Source organism: Dermacentor variabilis, chromosome 7 (genome assembly GCF_050947875.1).
Source record: "Dermacentor variabilis isolate Ectoservices chromosome 7, ASM5094787v1, whole genome shotgun sequence".
Taxonomy (NCBI): Eukaryota; Metazoa; Arthropoda; class Arachnida; order Ixodida; family Ixodidae; genus Dermacentor; species Dermacentor variabilis.
This window is the reverse complement of record NC_134574.1, coordinates 128,224,551-128,243,420: the sequence shown is the minus strand read 5'-3', so window position 1 is coordinate 128,243,420 and position 18,870 is coordinate 128,224,551. Positions and strand designations below refer to the sequence as shown.

At 47.3% G+C, this 18,870-nt stretch overlaps 1 protein-coding gene across 4 annotated transcripts in view; it reads left to right on the top strand.

The window, feature by feature from the left end:
• Window positions 1–4,861: 4,861 nt before the first annotated feature.
• spn-E (tudor domain containing 9 protein spindle E) overlaps window positions 4,862–18,870 on the top strand; it is a 100,500-nt gene continuing 86,491 nt past the window's right edge. For 2 of the 4 annotated variants that reach the window (XM_075699224.1, XM_075699223.1), the window contains exons 1-2: window positions 4,862–4,962; window positions 12,327–12,507. In XM_075699224.1, coding sequence (XP_075555339.1) covers window positions 12,370–12,507 — 138 coding nt within the window. In that variant the 5' untranslated portion in view covers window positions 4,862–4,962; window positions 12,327–12,369. Of the gene's footprint in view, window positions 4,963–12,326; window positions 12,508–16,859; window positions 17,049–18,870 lie in introns of those variants that run through there. The other 2 variants (XM_075699226.1, XM_075699225.1) reach the window with 1 other exon arrangement.

Genomic DNA, 18,870 nt, shown 5'->3' with positions numbered 1-18,870 from the left:
ATAGTTCATCGGACCACCACGGCGTACCATCCTCAAACTAACGGACTTACAGAGCGTTTCAATCGCACCCTTGGTGATATGCTCGCCATGTACGTTTCATCGGAGCATACAAACTGGGACATCATCCTCCCATTTGTCACGTACGCATATAATACGGCTACACAAAGTACCACAGGATTTTCTCCATACTTTCTTCTCTACGGTCGTGATCCTTCCCATACCATCGATACGGTTTTGCCTTATACACCAGACGCGTCAGAATGTGCTCCCGTTTCAGCCGTCGCCCGATGCGCCGAGGAATGCCGTCAATTAGCCCGAAAGTTCACCTCCGCTGACCAACAACGACAAAAAGCCAATCGTGATGGCGACGCTACGAATCCGAACTTCGCTCCCGGCGCCCTTGTCTTGTTGTCCGTGCCTTCTACCACGCCTGGACTTTCGACAAAACTTCTCTTGCAGTATGATGGACCATACCGCATCGTCGAACGGACCTCTCCTGTCAACTATGTCATAGAGCCGCTTACATCGACATCCGACAAGCGTCGCCGTGGACGGGATGTTGTTCACGTGCGCCGCCTGAAACAATTCTATGACCCGCTCGTCTCCACGTCTTAAGTCGCCAGGATGGCTCCGCTTTTGCACCGGGGGTAATTGTAATGAAGAAGAAGAGCACAGGAACAACGCCAGCCAGATCGTCTCTTCCATGCCTGCTGTGCAACCAGTGGGCCAGCCGGATCGCCAGTGCTTGGCACGAGTGTGAGCCGTTCGAGCTACCAGCTGTTCCTGCTCTGCGTCACCTGCCTCCTCGGTTACGAAGAGACGTTACCATCGGAACTGTTCAGTGCACCCATTACAATATATATATATATATATATATATATATATATATATATATATATATATATATATATATATATATATATTTACAGTGAATGTGTATATGGCTAGGATCCCGAGATTCTTTCGCGTCCGCCGAAAGGAAACTATCATCATCAATGGCTCATACTTTCGTAAGCAAGCAAGAGATAGAGAATTGATATGAAAGAAGAAGGATGTACAACGGTGAAAGCAAGTTCAACATTCTGATGTTAAACATTCAGAAATCATATCCATGAAGCCACTACCGGGTTCCATATCTTGTCCGCATTCACTAGTTCAGGTGAACCTAGAGAAGCATGCAAAAAATACAATGGCTACATGCACTCAGCAATGTGAACCGACCAGTGCATACATTATATGGAATCACGCATACAACATACAGAACAGAATGCGTTTCCATAAAGAACGAGCTCAAAACAAGCATCCGAACCGCATAATTGGTGATAGGGCGCTCATGATAGCAATGCGAAGCATGTAGTGCTCCCCGCATACGTTTCCCGATAAAGATTGCTGTTGCTCAAGCTGCCGCGGCGACGGCAGCTTGCGAAGTGGGATGTGACGTCCCTAGCCTTTCGTGTATAAAATAGCCTGCTAAGCAACTGCTTTCAATGTTGTTCCAGTACCACTGTGGGCGGCGGCGTGCTGTCAAAATTACCATTACTCCCATTACTACCTTTACTCTAAAGTCATAAAGCATTACCACCCTCACCAATTGTAGGGGTGGTTTTCAACAGCGTCGCTCTACATCCACTTTCGCAGGGCCAGTATGGCGAGTCATTCTTTTATGTTAATTTGAACAACAATTCTTAATTTAATTGCAGCTGTGACAGATATAGCGAGTTTCTGCATTTCTTTCGGTCCATGCCTGCCAACCTGTGAACATTAAAATTCGTAAACATTTCGCGGAAATTACAAGAAGCGGGGTGGGGGGGGGGGGGGGTAAGAGCAAGCATTACATTAAGTTTTGCTCTGAAGAAACGCCTTTTATGGGATACATACGCACTTTATTAACGATAATTTGCCTCTAGACTGAGAAGCGACACATAATTATTAGATCACGGTTATTTCATCGGTGAATGTACTATTGCCGATTTCACCTGCTTTAGGAGCTTATTTGACTGAACTTGCTTGAAGCGAGAACCCCACTAGTACATGGTAGAGTTGACTATAGGGCTGCCACAAAAGAGCGACGCAGACACTACCGCAGTTTGTTTCTTGTATGTATTCTTTTTTTTTTTTTTCACCTGGCGCCGCACCGTCCTTCAACACGTTTAAAACTTTTTTTTTTTCGTCAACTGAACCCATCTTTCGTAAGAAGAAATTGACGCAACATTCGTAAAATCGTAAAAATTCGGGAGAGTTAGCAGGTATGTCGGTGTATTCTGGAGAGAGGCGAAAACCACGTGCATGAGAAGTCGCTATGTTCAGGCAGGAAATTAAAGATATTCGTAAATTATTCTTCTTTTTACTTATCAGCCGGGAGACACATCCGCGAGGAGTAGTAAACTCACGTCTGCTTAGCAGGAATATCTTATGGCTGGACGTGCTTTCTGAGCATTCATGCCCCAAACCTGCCACAAAATGCACTAGTTTCCCGCCTAACATAGTTCTGAACGGCTAGAGGAAAGATTTCAGGAAACTTTCAGCTAGAACTCCAACGATGTATATCGCAGCACATTTTTAGAACGTATGCGTATATCTAGAAAGTTGCACTAGTCACAATATATTTCTGCTAAGCTGACATAACTTCATTATACACTGCTCGGCTTCAATTTCGCAACTACAGTTACGCCCTGAAGTCAATATTTGAAAATTTAGTTAGTGAGTCTTTTCTTTTTCTAGTCAGCTACCTGGGCAACGCGATTTCTGACTCAGGTAATTTCGCCTCTTCCATAAGCCCCCTGAAAAGTTGAAACAGCGCTACCTATCGAAGGCACCTTTCTTTAAAACTGTTTGAACTAAAGAAAGAAAAGAACTGAGACAGCTATAGGTTGCAGAAGAGTACGCATTTGGGCTGTTTGGTTCATGATTACGAGCAGTAAACAGCTCAGACTGTGGATACAGACCACAGTACTGTGGTCTGTATCCCTTTCTTCGTCCTGTTGTTTAGCGCTGTTTACTGCTCGTAAGCTATAGGTTGTGTTTGTTTCTGAGCGTGCGATGCCTGAACAGAATTTAGAAGGGAGACATAGACAATGGGTGAGCGCAACGCCATCTTAGTTGCACCAAAAAGTGAGCTCGAAAGGGATGGAAAGTGGTCGCACCTGATTTAACTTCTAACAACTAGGAGACATGCCACGACCTGCCCGAAATACGGATCCTAGACTCAAACGACAGTTATTGCCGTCGATAGATGCTCTTCGGCAGCGAACAGAAGAGGAGGTGAACTATACACTGGCACTCACCGAATCATACGAACGCGAGGAGTGGTTTTCATCCGTGAACTCAGTGAAGGACAAACTACATAACGGTTTCTTGTGATCGCAAGCGATGCGCCATCCTGGAGTTCAATTCTGATCGCATGATCCCCTATTCCCCAGCACAGGTATAAAGCCATCACTGGGAATAAAGTTATCCGATCAACGAACTCACTACAGATAGTAATTCTGACTTCTCTACTTCCCGATAACATTCAAATGCGTACTACCAACGATGTCACTCGGAAAGAGCTGCGTCTCGCGCTGATTTGCCGGGATACGTGTTTTAAAATAAACGCAGTGACCAGAAATAAACCAATGGCCAAGCACAAGTCCCATATTTGCCCGTGCACCCGTGGTCCATGCGTAACGTGCCACAGCAGAGCCAAATTGGGGTGAAGACTGCGAAGTCTCACATCACAATAGTGCACCTCTTCTTATAACTCCGGATACGTGCGGTAGAAACGAAATCTAGAATCGTTTCGTCGCAACCGTCAATGACAAGCGCTACACTGAATAACCTATCGACATGGACTCCGAGATTGGGTGGCGCGCACCACCCCTATCTCGGAGGCCGCCGTCTTCGCATGAATGGTTTGGACAAAGTCGCAAAAAGTTCCCATCAGTCCGTACATGCACTCCGATTGCCCGCTTTGGTCTCAGATTGATCCAAAAGATGCACCAGCTAGCCCAGGAAGAAGTTGGACCCAGAGCTGAGAGCGAATGTATTTGCTTATGCGATGCAAAATTTACCCGAAGATGGCGAACACCATCCCACCTTCCCCGTGAAACTTAAGCTGAAGCGAATGTCGGCACATGCGTAGAGTTCTATTGAGCGATGTCAAGTGTGATGACCTCGTTCGCTACATGTGGCCGTAAACGAGTTCTCAGAGTGGCGGCAGCCGTAAGGACTTGCGCCCGCAATGCGTTTATTATATCCAACGGACGGTCAGCTCCTCTCGCCTGCAGCGTTTACCATACGCCAGAGGTATCCGCTGAATCGACAATCGAAACAACATGTTTCTGCACTCTTATGTATGACAGAAGATTTGGTTCACAAAAAAAAACGAAAAAAAAGAGACTAGTGTCTCAAGCCGGCGAATCACCTCTGGAAGTGTCGCAGTACATTAACAACCACGACGAGTACAAAGCGTTCGGCTTGACGAAACCGAAACTGTTCTTCAGAATAACGATACCTTGATAAACAAGAACATATCTTCTTCATTATCTCTTAATTGCACTTGCGTTATTGCAATCTGTATTAAGAAATTTGTGGAGAGAATTGGAGAAACTATATTCTGTATTTTGTTAAACTAGACGGGATAGTACACCTTGATGGATATATTCAAATGACTTGTACACTGCTGATCTCGTTCAGTCTGATACGATACACGCATGTCGATCACGTTCGTATACCTCGTCGGTCTGTTATAGTGTCTTTCTTGATTATTTTTTTCGCTAACAACAAAGCTATCTTGTTCAGTCTTGAGCGTCTTGAGCTAGCTTCCACAAAACACTAGTCTAGGCGGCCGAATCAGTCATCATGACGTCATTGGTGTTCGAACGATAGAGATGGATAGAGCTTGTCGAGCGTCCGCTAGCGAACGCGTTCGACGCAGCATTCGTCAGCCTATTTCTGCAGCCTGTGTCAAGACGCCAAAACAAGGTACGGAAATGTTACTTTCTTTTTCTATTACGATGCACTTGTTAGACCGCATGCTTGAGTGTTGAGTGACCGCATGAGTGTTTAGTGCGGCTCACAGAAAAGGCCATTCGGCAGCATTTCCCCCTGCGAAACCACACGCAGTCGGCGTTGCTTCGTTACTTGCCAAACACTTTGAATTTGCGATAACAGAAGCAGCTTAGGTATTTGACGTGTGGTACGCATGTTGTGACTTGTAAAATGCAATGAACCTGTGTTATTTATGGTGTACCGTGCACTGCGGTGCGCTTTTGTGTTGCACCGAGTCGGCGTCCGCTTCGTATTTTTTCCTTGTTTAGATGGATCACAAATAATTCAACTTGTGTCCGAGTCGGTGCGCGAACGACTGATTGCCGTATATGCGTGGATAATGTGCGAAGAGCACGTATCACACAAACCTCGTGGGCTCGACTGGTGGATATATTCATAAATGGGGTCCTCGCTGACCACGTCTGTCGATCGGGTCGTTCGTCATCAGAGATGCTGCCGAGCGGAAACAAAGAATGCCTGCCTTTCCACTTGCGGGGCAGTGCACGATGGCAGTTGCCTTGCCGGCTTTGTTACGCAGCTCGGCCCACGTGCGACGAACCCGCAACCTTTCTCTATGGTGCAACTTTTACAAGACCTTCTTTCTCGCGTTTTCCCGGCCATTGCGCGCATGCGTGAATTACGCGAGAGACATGTCGGGACTTTTTCTCCAGGAAATGTGCCGTTCCCTACATGTATACCCTGCAGCACAGCGGAGGAGGGCGCGCTTTGCTCCATTTGTCCCTAGCCGAGCTGCACTAAACACGCGGGAGTGGATAAATGCGTAAGCTAGCCCTCCGTTCGCCCAGAGTCATTTGATGCTTTTACACCTTGGTGCTTCGAAACATATATATTAGAGTTAGTCCCCCATGGTGAAAGCGCAGCGGTGGGAACGTGAATAGTGCCAGATGGTGGCAGCATGTGTATTGACGATTGTCTGGAAATAATAATAATAATAAAAAAGATAGAGTACTCTTCTTCAGCTTTCGTGGCGCCGCGCCCAAGCATTCGACCTCGTGACTGAGAAGTCCTGTGGTCGACTATGCCGTGCTTGAACTTTCATTTTACTTTATTTTCTTCTTTTTTTATGTTTCTGCGTTATTGTATCATGTACCCCATAGAGTTTCTCACTATAACACCTAGAGGGTAATCTGGCGCCACCGTCTATGGGAGTTTCTTAAGGGGGCACCGTGCCGTCATGTGAATGACGGTATATGTGTCTGCGACGCTCGCGTTGGCTGGTGTTGTAAGAGGCTTCGTCTAAAACGTGGATATGGCTACGCAAATAACGCGTTCTCAAAGTAAAATCTTCATAAAATGTTTCCATTCACGCATATTACATCTTTACTCACCCACGATGCATGACCAAGCAAAGAAAAGCTAGAACAGACGACCAACTGTTGCAAAGCGAGCGCGAACCTTGTCGTCTGTCCTCCAACTTTAGCGACCCGCTGATACTTTTTACGTAATATGTAGTCGTACACACAATAACAAGTTCTCATAGTTAAAACAAAACATGTTTTCGCGTAATAATAAAGCCAAAACAGCTTTTCACGTGCTGTTTTAGTAGAAAATGAATCATTGTGACAGACGGGAACGGTGCTTGCCAAGTGCGTCTTCAAGGTGTCCTGTCTCTATGAGAACGATGCCAATCCGAATCCACAATATACCGGCATTCCCATGCATACCACAGCGCAGCAGCGCCAGATTTCCCTCTAGGTAATGTAGTGAGAAACTCTATGATGTACCCCTTTCACATCTACAGTGACTTTTCTCTCTTTTTTCCCCCCTATATGGTTCGCCACCACGCCTCACAAGGAGGGTTCCTGCCAAGGGGAGCGAAGCCATCAGGCGCGCAGCGCGGGGGTTGAGTCATAGATAGATACCGCTTTAGCTGCCGCAGACCAATAAATAACGACACGTTGTTACTGCGAATTCGCTTAGTGGTGAACAATAAATTGCACGTTATACTGACGGCACTTTTTCGTGGCTGGGCTGCGAATACGGAGAGCGTGCCCACGCGGCACGTGCTCCTCCCTTCGGCGACGACCGGGCCACAGGCTGAGCGCCGAAAACGTACACTGCGAAGCGGCAAATCTTGTGTTACGTGCACCTCAGTGACACGAGCCATGCACGCGCTTACGCTTCGCCATTACACACTCTGTATCGGCCACTACGATCCCGTTTGCAGCACTATACGATCCCGTTTGCACGAATTTACTATAGGCGGCCGTCGTCGCATGCCTTTCGTCCTCGGTATTTACTCAGAGGCACATATTGTGGCGCAAGAGAGGCTAGATTCCCTAGCAAACAGTCTCCGCAGAGGTCGAGACTCCCCAGCAGTATGTCCCCGCATTTCTCTCTGGGGACTTTCTTGGGTCGGGTGAACGGGGGAAAGAAGCTCTCGTGCGACTTTTCGTGTGTTTAGGGAATAAAAGAGTTCATGATGCGAAGGCATCGAATGGCCCGTTGAGCGAAAAAAAGCCGGCGGCGTCTGTACCAACGGAAATTCCCATTGGCCGCGACGCCACTTCACGAGCGCGTGACGCTGGCTCGTGCCTAGACGGAACAGAGAGGGCGAAAGGGCACACCTAAGGCCGCTTTAGGAACACCTGCTGCCACGGAATACTGCGCGAGAGGACAGGGCATTGCCGCGACGCCACGTCTACCTCGCTCTCGCAAGCCTCGTTCCTTCTCTGCGCAAGCTCTCGCCTGCGTTCGAAGTGCGCCTCGGTAAGGCCCAGCGAAAACGCGCCAAGCGTCTCAACGCGCTCGCTTGCCCGCGAGCAGTTCACAACTCGAATGACCGACTCAGCTTTCGCATTCTTAACTCGTGCTTAGGCGCGGCCGCTGGATTAGCAAAAAAAAAAAAAAAAAAAGGTGCGGCCTGCCGCGTGGGGAGGGCTGCTAGGAGCAAACGTGACAGCCGTATAGTTGCATTCAAGGCCGCCTGTCTGGGCCGCAGAAGCTTGATGTGGGCGAATTGGTTTAACATACTTGAAGAAAAGAAGTGGGCGCTACAAAGACGCGGACTGAATGGACGCGCCTGTCCGTCGCGCATGTTCTTCTCTTAGTCCGCGTCTTTGTAGCGCTCATTTCTTCTTTCTTGGCTGGGCCGAACAGCGCTAGCTCTCGGGTGCGGGACCCGTCGGTTTCCACGGGCGACGGCGCTCGAAGCGCGTTCCTCACGCATTTTATATGCCGATACCAGAGAACAGTGCCCGAGTGGAGGCGCAGGGGCGGATCGCAGCTTTTTCGATGCAAGCGTCAGGCCGCAGAACTTTTTTTTTTATCCAGTGGCCATGGCTTAGGTGTCGTCGGATTTTTTAAATCGTCTAGATATATATAGTTCGCGTTCACTGTAGAGTCAGATATTGTAAGCACGGGAACGCTGTGCGAAACAGTGAAACGACAGCTGAGACGATCGACACGTGTTACATTGAGTGTGCCCCGCGAAGGATTAAGATTAATGTTACAGCAGATATTGTCTACGAACTATTTGTGTGCCTATTGCAGAGAATTAACGACGCTTTGTTAAAAACGATTGCGCGTTCGTTGCTGTCCTCGTTAATCACAAGATACACTTCTTGAATTGCAGTTGTTGGCATTCTGGATGTCCACGCATTTGAGATCTACTGTGCCCCAATCTTGGAAGCCTTGCTTCCTGTGTTGGAACTGCTGCTACATTGCGCCACAATTGCTACAAAATGCAAAATCTGCTACGTGATGCTGCAAGTAGTAGTTCTGCGGAAACCCGCAAGGTGGAGAGAAGTAATTAATAAAGCGAAAAATCAGACATCCACCCATTCGTCCCCAGCCAGGACGAATTTCTCTTCAACTGCGAAGCTTTTCTTTCAAGGAACCCGTATGGGTTTCCATTGTAGCAATTGCTACGATTGGGTGGATGTCTCATTTTTTCCCTTTATTAATGATGCTGCAAAATCCCGATTTTTGCAAAAATTGGGCGATGTTTGCGCCAGAGGGGGTTTCAGAGGATTCTGCATAAATAGGTCTTGTGGTAGCGATTGTGAAAGCGAACAAAGTGGGGTGTTCCCGGGCAGCACCTGGGTGCCGCTGCAGTGGTACCCTCAACCGGCGGCAGCGGAGGGGGTACTCCGGGATCTGGGTTGACCCGGAATGCTTCCACGCCCAAGCTCGAGGCGCTTGGGCGCAAGGCTGACCCATTTGCGGATCTAGGAATTTCTCGTCAACACTGCTAATCACAGTCACTTCCGACTACAAATCGAGTCATTATATTAAAATCCTGCTAAATATGCACCACGACCACACTTCGTACAACTTCCAATAGCTGTATGCATATACGAATAACTCTCCAGAAGGAAAGAAAGTGGACCAGCAGCAGCTTAGATATAAAAATCGGAATGCAGCTCCGCCTATCCATGTCATGGTTGCATACCATGGCACAAAAGATTCAGCATTTCATGCGCAGGGCAGGACACTGTCATCATGTTTATAAAAGCTCATGTTCGAGTAAGACTTCTGTACAATGTCCAAAGATCACTTGAACATAATGCATTCTTCTATTGCACCCAAGCCTAACGATGATCACTTAGTCTCTCCACTGTACACTAGAACAAAGTTTATGCTTTTGCTATGATGTCAATCTGAGGCTAACACCCATCTATCCACAATCGCAACCAGCCTGTATGAGAACAAATTTATACAGTATCACACCTTGCGAGCAATTCATGACCATGTAAACCACTGAAGCCCACTGATAGCCCACTGAAGTGGGCTATCGCTTTGTTTCTACGAGAAAAAAGATCCGGCTTGATGCAAGAAGTTTTTAGGTATCAGCTGCTCAGTACCTGCTTTCTAGACTTCTGCACAGGTCGTGCTCACTGACCTTAGGTTTTCTTTTTCTTTTTTTGCAAGATGAAAGTTTGTTAGCGTCACAGGGTAACTTTGCGAAACAAATGCCGCTAGTAGACAGTTCTAGATTAAGGGACGCAAGCAACTTGCGTACGCAAGAACTAGGGGCCACGGTACTGCGCAGGCGCAGACCCCTACGTCTGGGTCTGCGCATGCGCAGTATACCCTCGCCCCTAGTTCTCACGTACGCAAGCCGCTTGCTTCCCCTAACCTAAACCTCTCCAGTATTTGCACTATACGCTAAATCTCCTCCCTGATTGACGGGTTCGGCCTACTGATGACGGGAAGTGGTGAACACTACCCCCGTGGACAGAGTTGGTGACTTCCTGCAGAACTTTTTTTTCACCTAACGTTGCCTGATGTGACGAGTAATAACGCCTTGCGGTGAAAGTTTGGAAAAGCTCTTCTGAGCCTGTCGCACGGACATGTGAATGTACAGAGGGGCTTTAACGAAAATAGACGCATGTGATATGCGAAAGCGAGCCAACTCTTCAATAGCCGCGTGCATGCATGGACTCCTCTCTGTAATTTCACATTAAGAAAGATTTGGGTGGGATCCAAGAATGATTCCCCTGAGGAAGGAGCTCATCAAGTGAAAGGTTCGAGATAACAGTTTTTTTTGTTACTGCCAGCTCTTACAGAGTGTTTTTTTCTTGCTTCTTGCAGCGTTTTAGATTCAACTGAAAACGCTGTGAGAGTCATAGATTGTCTTTGGACATAGTGTAGCGATCCAAAAGTGTGCAAAATAAAAACCAATATATCTTCTACAAGGGCACATTCTTTCCTACTCCAATAGCTGCTTCCAAAGGGCCTTTCTCCCTGTTCCACCGCTGTATAGAGTCGTGTTGTTTAAGTTTTGCTTTTGCTATGTGCCCATCCCGCTCGCTTCACCGAGCTTGACCTCTGATGTGGATGGCGTGGCTGTCGTGTCTCGCTGCTGAGCGCAGGGTCGCGGGTTCGTCTCCCAGCCGCGGCGGCCGCACTCAGACGGGGCCGGGATGCAAGGAACGCTCCTGTGCCGTGCTTTGGATGCACGTTATAAATGACGAAAGGATGTAACTAATAATAATAATCAGCATCTCTCCACTATACTCAACAACGTTTCTCCTAGCCCATGTGAATAAAAAGAATGGTAGGCGACCCTAATCTTTGACTTGGTGTTAGGCGTCTCTTGGTGGCACTCGCACCTCGGCGTTGGCGTTCGTTAGGTTAAGCGAGCGGACGTCTTTCCCCTGGCACGATGTGCGGGCGAGGAGCGAGAGAGGGCGAGGAGGAAGCGCAGCGCGCGCCACCAGGCGGGGCGTTGCCCCCTAGCGAGCGGCGCACGAAGCGCGCCTTACGCGCCCTCTCCTGTGCTGACGTCAGAGCATGTAACGAGTTAACACCACCTAGTCTAGGTGGTTCTGAACGAACAAGCCCGCCGGGAGAGGAGAAGCGAGAGAGGAAGTAACGTCACATCCGCTGTGCTAGGCACATATGTTCACTCTATGCAAGGCAACTGTTTTCAATTGATCAGCAGGTTAAATATCATGCCACCTTGTGTGTGACGTCATTAATTCCGCTTTCCACTTCCGGACTTCCATGACTTTTGCCAAAGTCGTGCTTACTTGGCGGGCCTCTAAAAGTCTACGATTCCGTGTTTCGATGTGCGGTAATCGGTGATTTCTAATTAATTTTAATTATTCCAGACACTTCAGTAACTAAACTTATGCTCTGATATCACATTTATAGTAAAACCCATGAATTTTGTACTGTACCATTTTTTTTTCTTTTTTTCCCTGGTTTATTTTGAATATCGTCCCCGGTCGCCTCGGGAGGTGAACCGGAAGTTCTGCGCAAGAAACAAGAGTGTCACTCAATGCCCGTGTAAAAAAAACTAGAAAGCCATTATGCATTACTTAAACAAATGTAATACGTTCGCATTATATATATATGTGTGATCTTATCCTCATCCTGCCAACCCATATCCTATCATTCACTTGTTCCAAAGCACCATATACTCTTGACAACGAAATCAACTCATTCACTTTGTTCGCTAATACCCAACCACTTTCCGCCAAATAAGTGGAAATGTGTTTTTGATAAAAATATACCCAGTAAAGGGGGGAGGGGACGTCGAATAGCGCCGGGTGCACTCCTCCTCACCAAAATATTCGAGGTGGTGGGCTCGTTGGCGATCGTCATGACATCAAACGCATATCATTCTCATCATTCTCAACTGTCACTTTTTGGTCTTCAATGCCTACAGTTGCCGAACCGCCGTCTAATCTAAATAAGCAAAGTAAGTAAATGAAGCAATTCTAACGAGCGTCTTTTATTCGATGCCTTTCGTCTCTTCCGTTACCTCGATCGTTGAAAGAAAAGTGTTCTCAACAAAATAAAGCGATGAAACGGACACGGTCTCGCAGGTAAAGAAGGCGTTCTGCACCAGAGTTCACCTCGCCGGAAACAATGGTAGGCACGGAGCATCAACAGCCCCACCGCAGCGAGTTGCTGGTGGGCCAGGGTCCACCAGAACCGGTTCAGTCGGACGGCACGATGTCTCCGAGCTCGAGTTCTGGCACCCAAGAGGACGACCGGAAGCCAGCGGTAATATTTATTTTCTATGTAGATTTCACTTCTGCAAAAGTCGTGCTCTTTAATTTCGCAGTTTAGGATCATCTAACGTCGCTTCAATTTATTTTTCTGGAAATTTGTATTTTTTTTAACCCTTGAGATTCACGCCTTCTCGCTACGGAACAACCAACCGACTGGCCGAACCTTATCTATTATTTCTTTTGTTTTGACCTTAAATCATGTGATCTCAAGATACGTTACAGCTTTCTTCTCGGCTATACATTATTTTCTTTTTCTCAGCCGCTCTCTATTATGCTGAGTTTTGATTACAATAATAAAAAAACGCTAGTAAAACCACCTGCTTCTTAGTCCATCCCCCGCTGGGGATATGAGTCATTGTTTAGAAACAAGAACAACGAGCCGAACGATTTTGTTCCGGTTTCCCTGAGCCTTCGGATTACCACGACTCCCAGAAAGCGATCGCAGGAAACCGTGGAGCAGCTGGCGGTACTTCTATACTCGTGAGACCCCTCTGTGTATATACTGTGAGCATACATCCAAACCCTAACGATTCAGAAACTATATACTCCAACTCGTTCCTTTTGCAAGTTCACCTGGGCTGCGACTTCCTAGCGATGTGCCCTTTCCGATCGATGACCCGCCGTGGTTGCTCAGTGGCTATGGTGTTGGGCTGCTGAACACTAGGTCACGGGATCGAATCCCGGCCACGGCGGCCGCATTTCGATGGGGGCGGAATGCGAAAACACCCGTGTCCTTAGATTTAGCTGCACGTTAAAGAACCCCAGGTGGTCTAAACTTCCGGAGCTCTCCACTACGGCGTGCCTCATAATCAGAAAGTTGTTTTGGCACGTAAAACCCCATAATTTTTTTCCGATCGATGCTATTCGGAAAACGCTCCGCTTGCGTTATCAGTGGGGTTATCGGTGAACGCTTGTGGGTACGAGCGGCATATAATCGAGCGCAAGGCATCGCTATACGAAATCGGGCTGTTAATGAGCACAGCGGCTTATTTCAGACTCCGGAACATACGTACACTCCGCATTACTCCATGCCTAGAAACCATCATGAGAGCGATCACACTTCTCACTTCCTCTTTTCTGCACGTAAAAAGTGTGATCGATCGATTATTTCCTGTTCGAGTTTCGATGTATATGCTGATGGTATATTCTAATGCACGTTGCCTTCAATGCAGATAGCATTCGATCGTTTTTCATAATTGCCCGGGACATGCCCGATTAAACAATGTATATATATATATATCGCGCCATAGTCTATAGACATGAAATCAGACAATTTTCATGCAAGCTGACGGCAATTAGTTTCGCATGCGTCCGACTCCACGTCAGGGACGAATGTGTGTGTCTATATATATAGACACCCTGCTCGCAAGCCGCGACAACACGCGGCTTGCGAGCAGGGTGTGCTGTTCTACAACATCGGGAAATGCCGCAGTATTGTCGGATTCGCCATCTTGTCGGTTCTGATTGGCCCAGAAAACGTCTTCGGCCTCTGTGGTTGGCTAGAATTACCGCCGTTATACCAAAGCGGACAAAATGGCGGAATTCGAGAATGTCCGGAATAGCACCCCAGGTTTTCTTATCGGCGCGCCTTTAAGACATACGTATTGTACGCCGCTGCTGCAATCGGAGCATGGCCACACGATAAGAAAAACGTCAGTTTTGTCTCTAAACACCATGCACGAAATGAGCCGTTGGCAGTGTCGAAAAAAAAAAAAAGACTGTGCAAGCGCAGGATATCTTGTTGGGAAGAGGTAAGAAACGCGCACGGCCAGTGACCACCGAGTTCGCCAAGTTACGGACACCAACACCGCATTGTGGGCGCAGCGTCGATTATTAAATCCAACATACACTTTTCCAATACTGTCGGTTTCGATTGAATATATGACGCCAAACAAGACTGCATTTCTCTGTCAGCAAAAAGTGTGACGTTTCCTGCGAGAGTGGGGCCCGTACGTGAGGCTCCCGCAGAAGTTAGTTCCGGCCGTCGCTGGTTCTGAGTTTACGGTAGAGTCAAAGCACTGTCATGAAGTGCGTTTCGAACACTGCGAGTTGACACAAAAATGCCAGGACGTTGCGTGAAAATTCCAACCTGCCACACGGATGTTGCGCCTTCATTGCCGCGTTTAAGCAATGAACATCTTTTTTTACGCCAATAAGCATGAGGAGAGGGGTATAGGAAGTTTACAGGACGGCGGAATCCGCGAAAGCGTTGCATTTCCGAGCAGTTTGGGACCGTAGCGAACAAAACTGTACAGTATATATGTTGTTAGCATATTACCAGTGTACAGGCTAAGAATTGTAATACCCGATACTGGACCGAGTTCGGAAACTGCGGTATTCAGATATCGCGGTCCGTAGACTTTTGCGGTTGGCTCTATACATGGAGGTGCTGTAGTCATGTCAAGCTGAGGCGACATGTCAAGCTGCGACATAGAGTCCATCAGCGAGGCAACATGCGAACGGAATGGCATCGAGCTGTCGATATCCTATAGCGGCGCCAGTATCTACGCGTTTGCGGACATCACGCCGGGGGATAACTACTACAATCGAGAGTTTTAGCGCGTCCGGTATTCGGGTAAGCGCAAGCGGACTGGCGGGCTGGCCGTTTTACCGGATAAGCGGAGGCGCAAACGTGAGCGGTGCAGCCACCTGGTGGCAAAGAGCTCAATTAGGCAAACACAGAGCTAAGATGGCAGTAACCAAGTGTAATGTGCTTGGCTGCTGGTGTAAATGTTTGGCAGAAGCGTAATCGGGAACATGTCTATTTAAATGTTTAAAATGTTTTGGAATTTGTTACGACAATAGTAGCTCTGTGCTTGGCTGGTTAAGCTCTGTGCCACCAGGTGGCTGCACCGTGCAGGCCGCTCACGTTTACGCTAAAGTAGCTAAAAGAGAATTTTAGTGCGTCGGGTATTCCGGCAAGCGCGGGCGGTTTGCCGGTATAGCGGGGGCATAAGAGAATTTTAGCTCGTCCGGTATTCCGGCAAGCGCGGGCGGTTTGCCGGTTTAGAGGGGGCGTAAACGTGAGCGGCCATAATGGTGGCGCAAAGCTCAACCACACAAACACAAAGCTAATTACTATATTCTGCTCAGCTGCTGGCGTAAATTTTTGATAGCGGCGTAATCGTGTTCGCAATTACGCCGTCGCCAAAAATTTGCACCAGCAGTGAAACAGGATATAGTGGGTTACTGCGGTTTTAACTGTGTTTGTCTGGTTGAACTCTACGCCACTAGGCGGCTGCACCGCTCCGACCGCTCACGTTTACGCTCTCGCAAGTCCGGCAATCCGCCCCCGTTTGCCGGAATAGCGGACAGGCCAAGAGAGAGAGAGAGAGAGAGGAGAGTTCAGGAAAGGCAGGGATGTTAACCAGTCAATAGTCTGGTTGGCTACCCTACACTGGGGGATGGGAGAAGGGGAAGAGAAAGAAGGGAGAGAGAAGGTGTAGATACGTGTACGGACAGCACTTCAGTTAGAGTCGCTCGAGCAAACCAGAAGTTCTGAGAAAACACAAAAGTGCCTTCACTGCCTTCTGAGCCGATGATCGGTCGGGACGGTGCTCTAATATGGTCTGTTCACTAAGAACAGGCCAAAAGTCTCTAAAATCCCTTAATCACAGCGGTAATAGTATGGAGGTGCTTTAGCTTACGCCTCTGCTCATCCGTCAAAACGCCCAGCTTGGCTGCTGGGCGTTTTGCTGAGCGTTATGTACCGGACACACTCGATCGGCTCTACTACAGAGCTATAGTGAACTAGAATGTACTTTCAAATAGGAGACGGAATTCACTTAAATTGCGGCGCTAATTTTTTACTGTGGCTGTACCCTACGCGTCTACAAAGTATGTCCAAACCGTTTAAGGGAGCCTCTAAAAACCAGTGGATTAACGCTGCCAAGTGTTACATGTAGACTCCAAAACGAGATCTTTCTTCAAAACGTCAGCAAAACAGTGCAGCGGTGAGCACGAATCTTTTTTTTTTTCGAACAGTTAAAGGGAAATATGCACGCCTATGTACTATATATACAAGCGAGATTCACGTCAAAAGTGCTTTTTTTTTTTCACTGATTACGTAAGGCCCCGATTTCGCAACCGCTGTTATCCGACTGTGTTTCAAAAGTTTCGGTAACATAAAAAAAAATGAGTTGTGGCGTAACCACTTCGCGACGAGCCGAACTATGAGTAACGTAATGCTACCGTATACAACGCAACGTTTTTGATATCCCGATTTTAGGACGTAAGTACGGTACCTACTGGAGGGTTTCGCCACTGACCTGATCGGGTGCGATCGCGCAAACAGCTCGCTTTTTATAGGTGATCGGTGGGTTTCGCTTTTGTTTTGCCGCCAGAGGGTTCAGTGTCGGGTTCGGGCCGTTCGGTTACTCGCATGGTGCATGGGTGCGTGTTGGTTGTGGCGGAAAAAGCTGTGAATTTGTGTTGAACGCGGCGATTGGAAAGTTCACCAATGTGTCATATTCAACGAGTGAGTGCCACCGAACGACTGTGCGAGTGACTTCGCCCTCGACATCAAGACCGCGCGTGAGTAGTGCAAGAGTGTTTGACATGTGCTTTCCATACAATGCTCACGGTGCAGCTGTCGTGCACCGTGAGCTGTCGTGCAATTTCACTCATTAGAGAGAGTGATTTCTTGAAACGGTTGCGAGTTACGCCTTTTCTCGTTCTCTTCTTTGTTTTAGTTTTCTTGGGTTTGTCTGACTTCCGTACTTTCAACTAACCAGTTCATTCAAGAAATGAACGAGCGTTACGGCGTTGAGCGTCGAATGACATGTAAAACCACCAGGAACACTTCGTAAAACTACCAAGTCGCCCGCAGCTTTAGCGAGCGACTTGGTAGGTTGTTGTGGTGGCTTCAAATTTCAGTCAACCCGCATGCTCGTGGCATGCGGATTCGCTTGCTCGGTTATCACTGCGTTGAAGTCAAAAGACGCGGAATGTTTGTTGTCACTACGCAAGTCAGTTCCTGACGTTGTTGTGGGCGAGCAATTGCGCGGCATTATGGCAATATTAGCTAAAAGTGTGGAGGTATGTTCTTTTAGAATGGGATAGTGTCATGTTACATGTGAGTTGCTACATTCATTATACGTGAATGGCGGTGCCTGTGCTTCAAGGCAACGTACGTTAGACACTAGGGCTTTTTTTTCCTTTCCTTTTTAGCTGGTGTAGAAAAGGTGTAGCCCTGCCCGTTTACACGAAGCCATTTTTTTAGCAGTAGTGTACCATGAAAACTACTTTCTACACCGCAGTTTCGATGAGTGTTGGTAGCAGACGACTAACAGGCCCGCGTTGCAAACGCATGGCGCCATTTTGTCTGCGACTGTTCGCACTGATGTGACAAGTGCGGGGTTATACCAATGACGCATGCACTTTCATTTTTTTATGTAAGTAGGTGTGAAACAATAAAATATATTGTTGCAGTGCGAAAGGTTGTCAATGAAGCAAGGCAACTAATGTTCTGTGTTGTAGACAGACTTATTTGCTTTGTGTTCACATATGTTTAAGCGTTTATCTCGAGAGTTATGTATGAAAAAAATCTCAAGCTTCGGATGCCAGAGCCTTCAAATTATGCCATGCTTAAAAGCTGAGAAGATTGACGTTATCAATCACTCAGTTCCAGCCTCAAGCAGCTGGAGCTAATACTATTCTGTTAGACAGGATGACTTTTGTATTGCTAATATTTTTTGAAACCTCTAGAGATTCACAATAACTCATCTCCCAACTTCAGGGCATCTTTATGCTGTGGCATAGCCAGAAACCATACTCGCATTTCATACATGAGCAAGCAACACTACAATTAGAAATTGTGCATTGCATATGAAAGAAAGATGCAGGTATTGCATCATGTGATTCATTGTAACATTAGGTCTCGCACCTTTTATGCCCCAAAATATGGCCTAATCACTATACAAACGATGTCGCAGATTGAACAAGTGGTGTGACGTTTCTGTGATCAGCGATTACAGTTCTCCACTTGCGCTCGTGACCAACACATGACAATCTTGCTTACCGAATGCACAGAGGCGCACAGATATATGATTTTGGTATGACCATTGTGGTCCACAAGTTGTAGTTGAAGAATGGGATGGGGCCATTCCCTCGAAAGTGTCACAGATCAAAACCAGCTGTACTGCGAAATGCACGGAGTGTGACTTTCATGCGTTGGCACTGCTTGCATAGCTTTCGCAGTGTTGCCTGCAAAGTATGAAACGGAGTATCCTTTCAATGTGATGGGTGAGGTACTTTCTTTCTTGCCTAGCTGATTTTGATGTATATATATAAATACATTTTCATATGTCCTGCCCACAAGTTTGTTTTTCAGAGGGACTAGTCCATGTACAAAGGA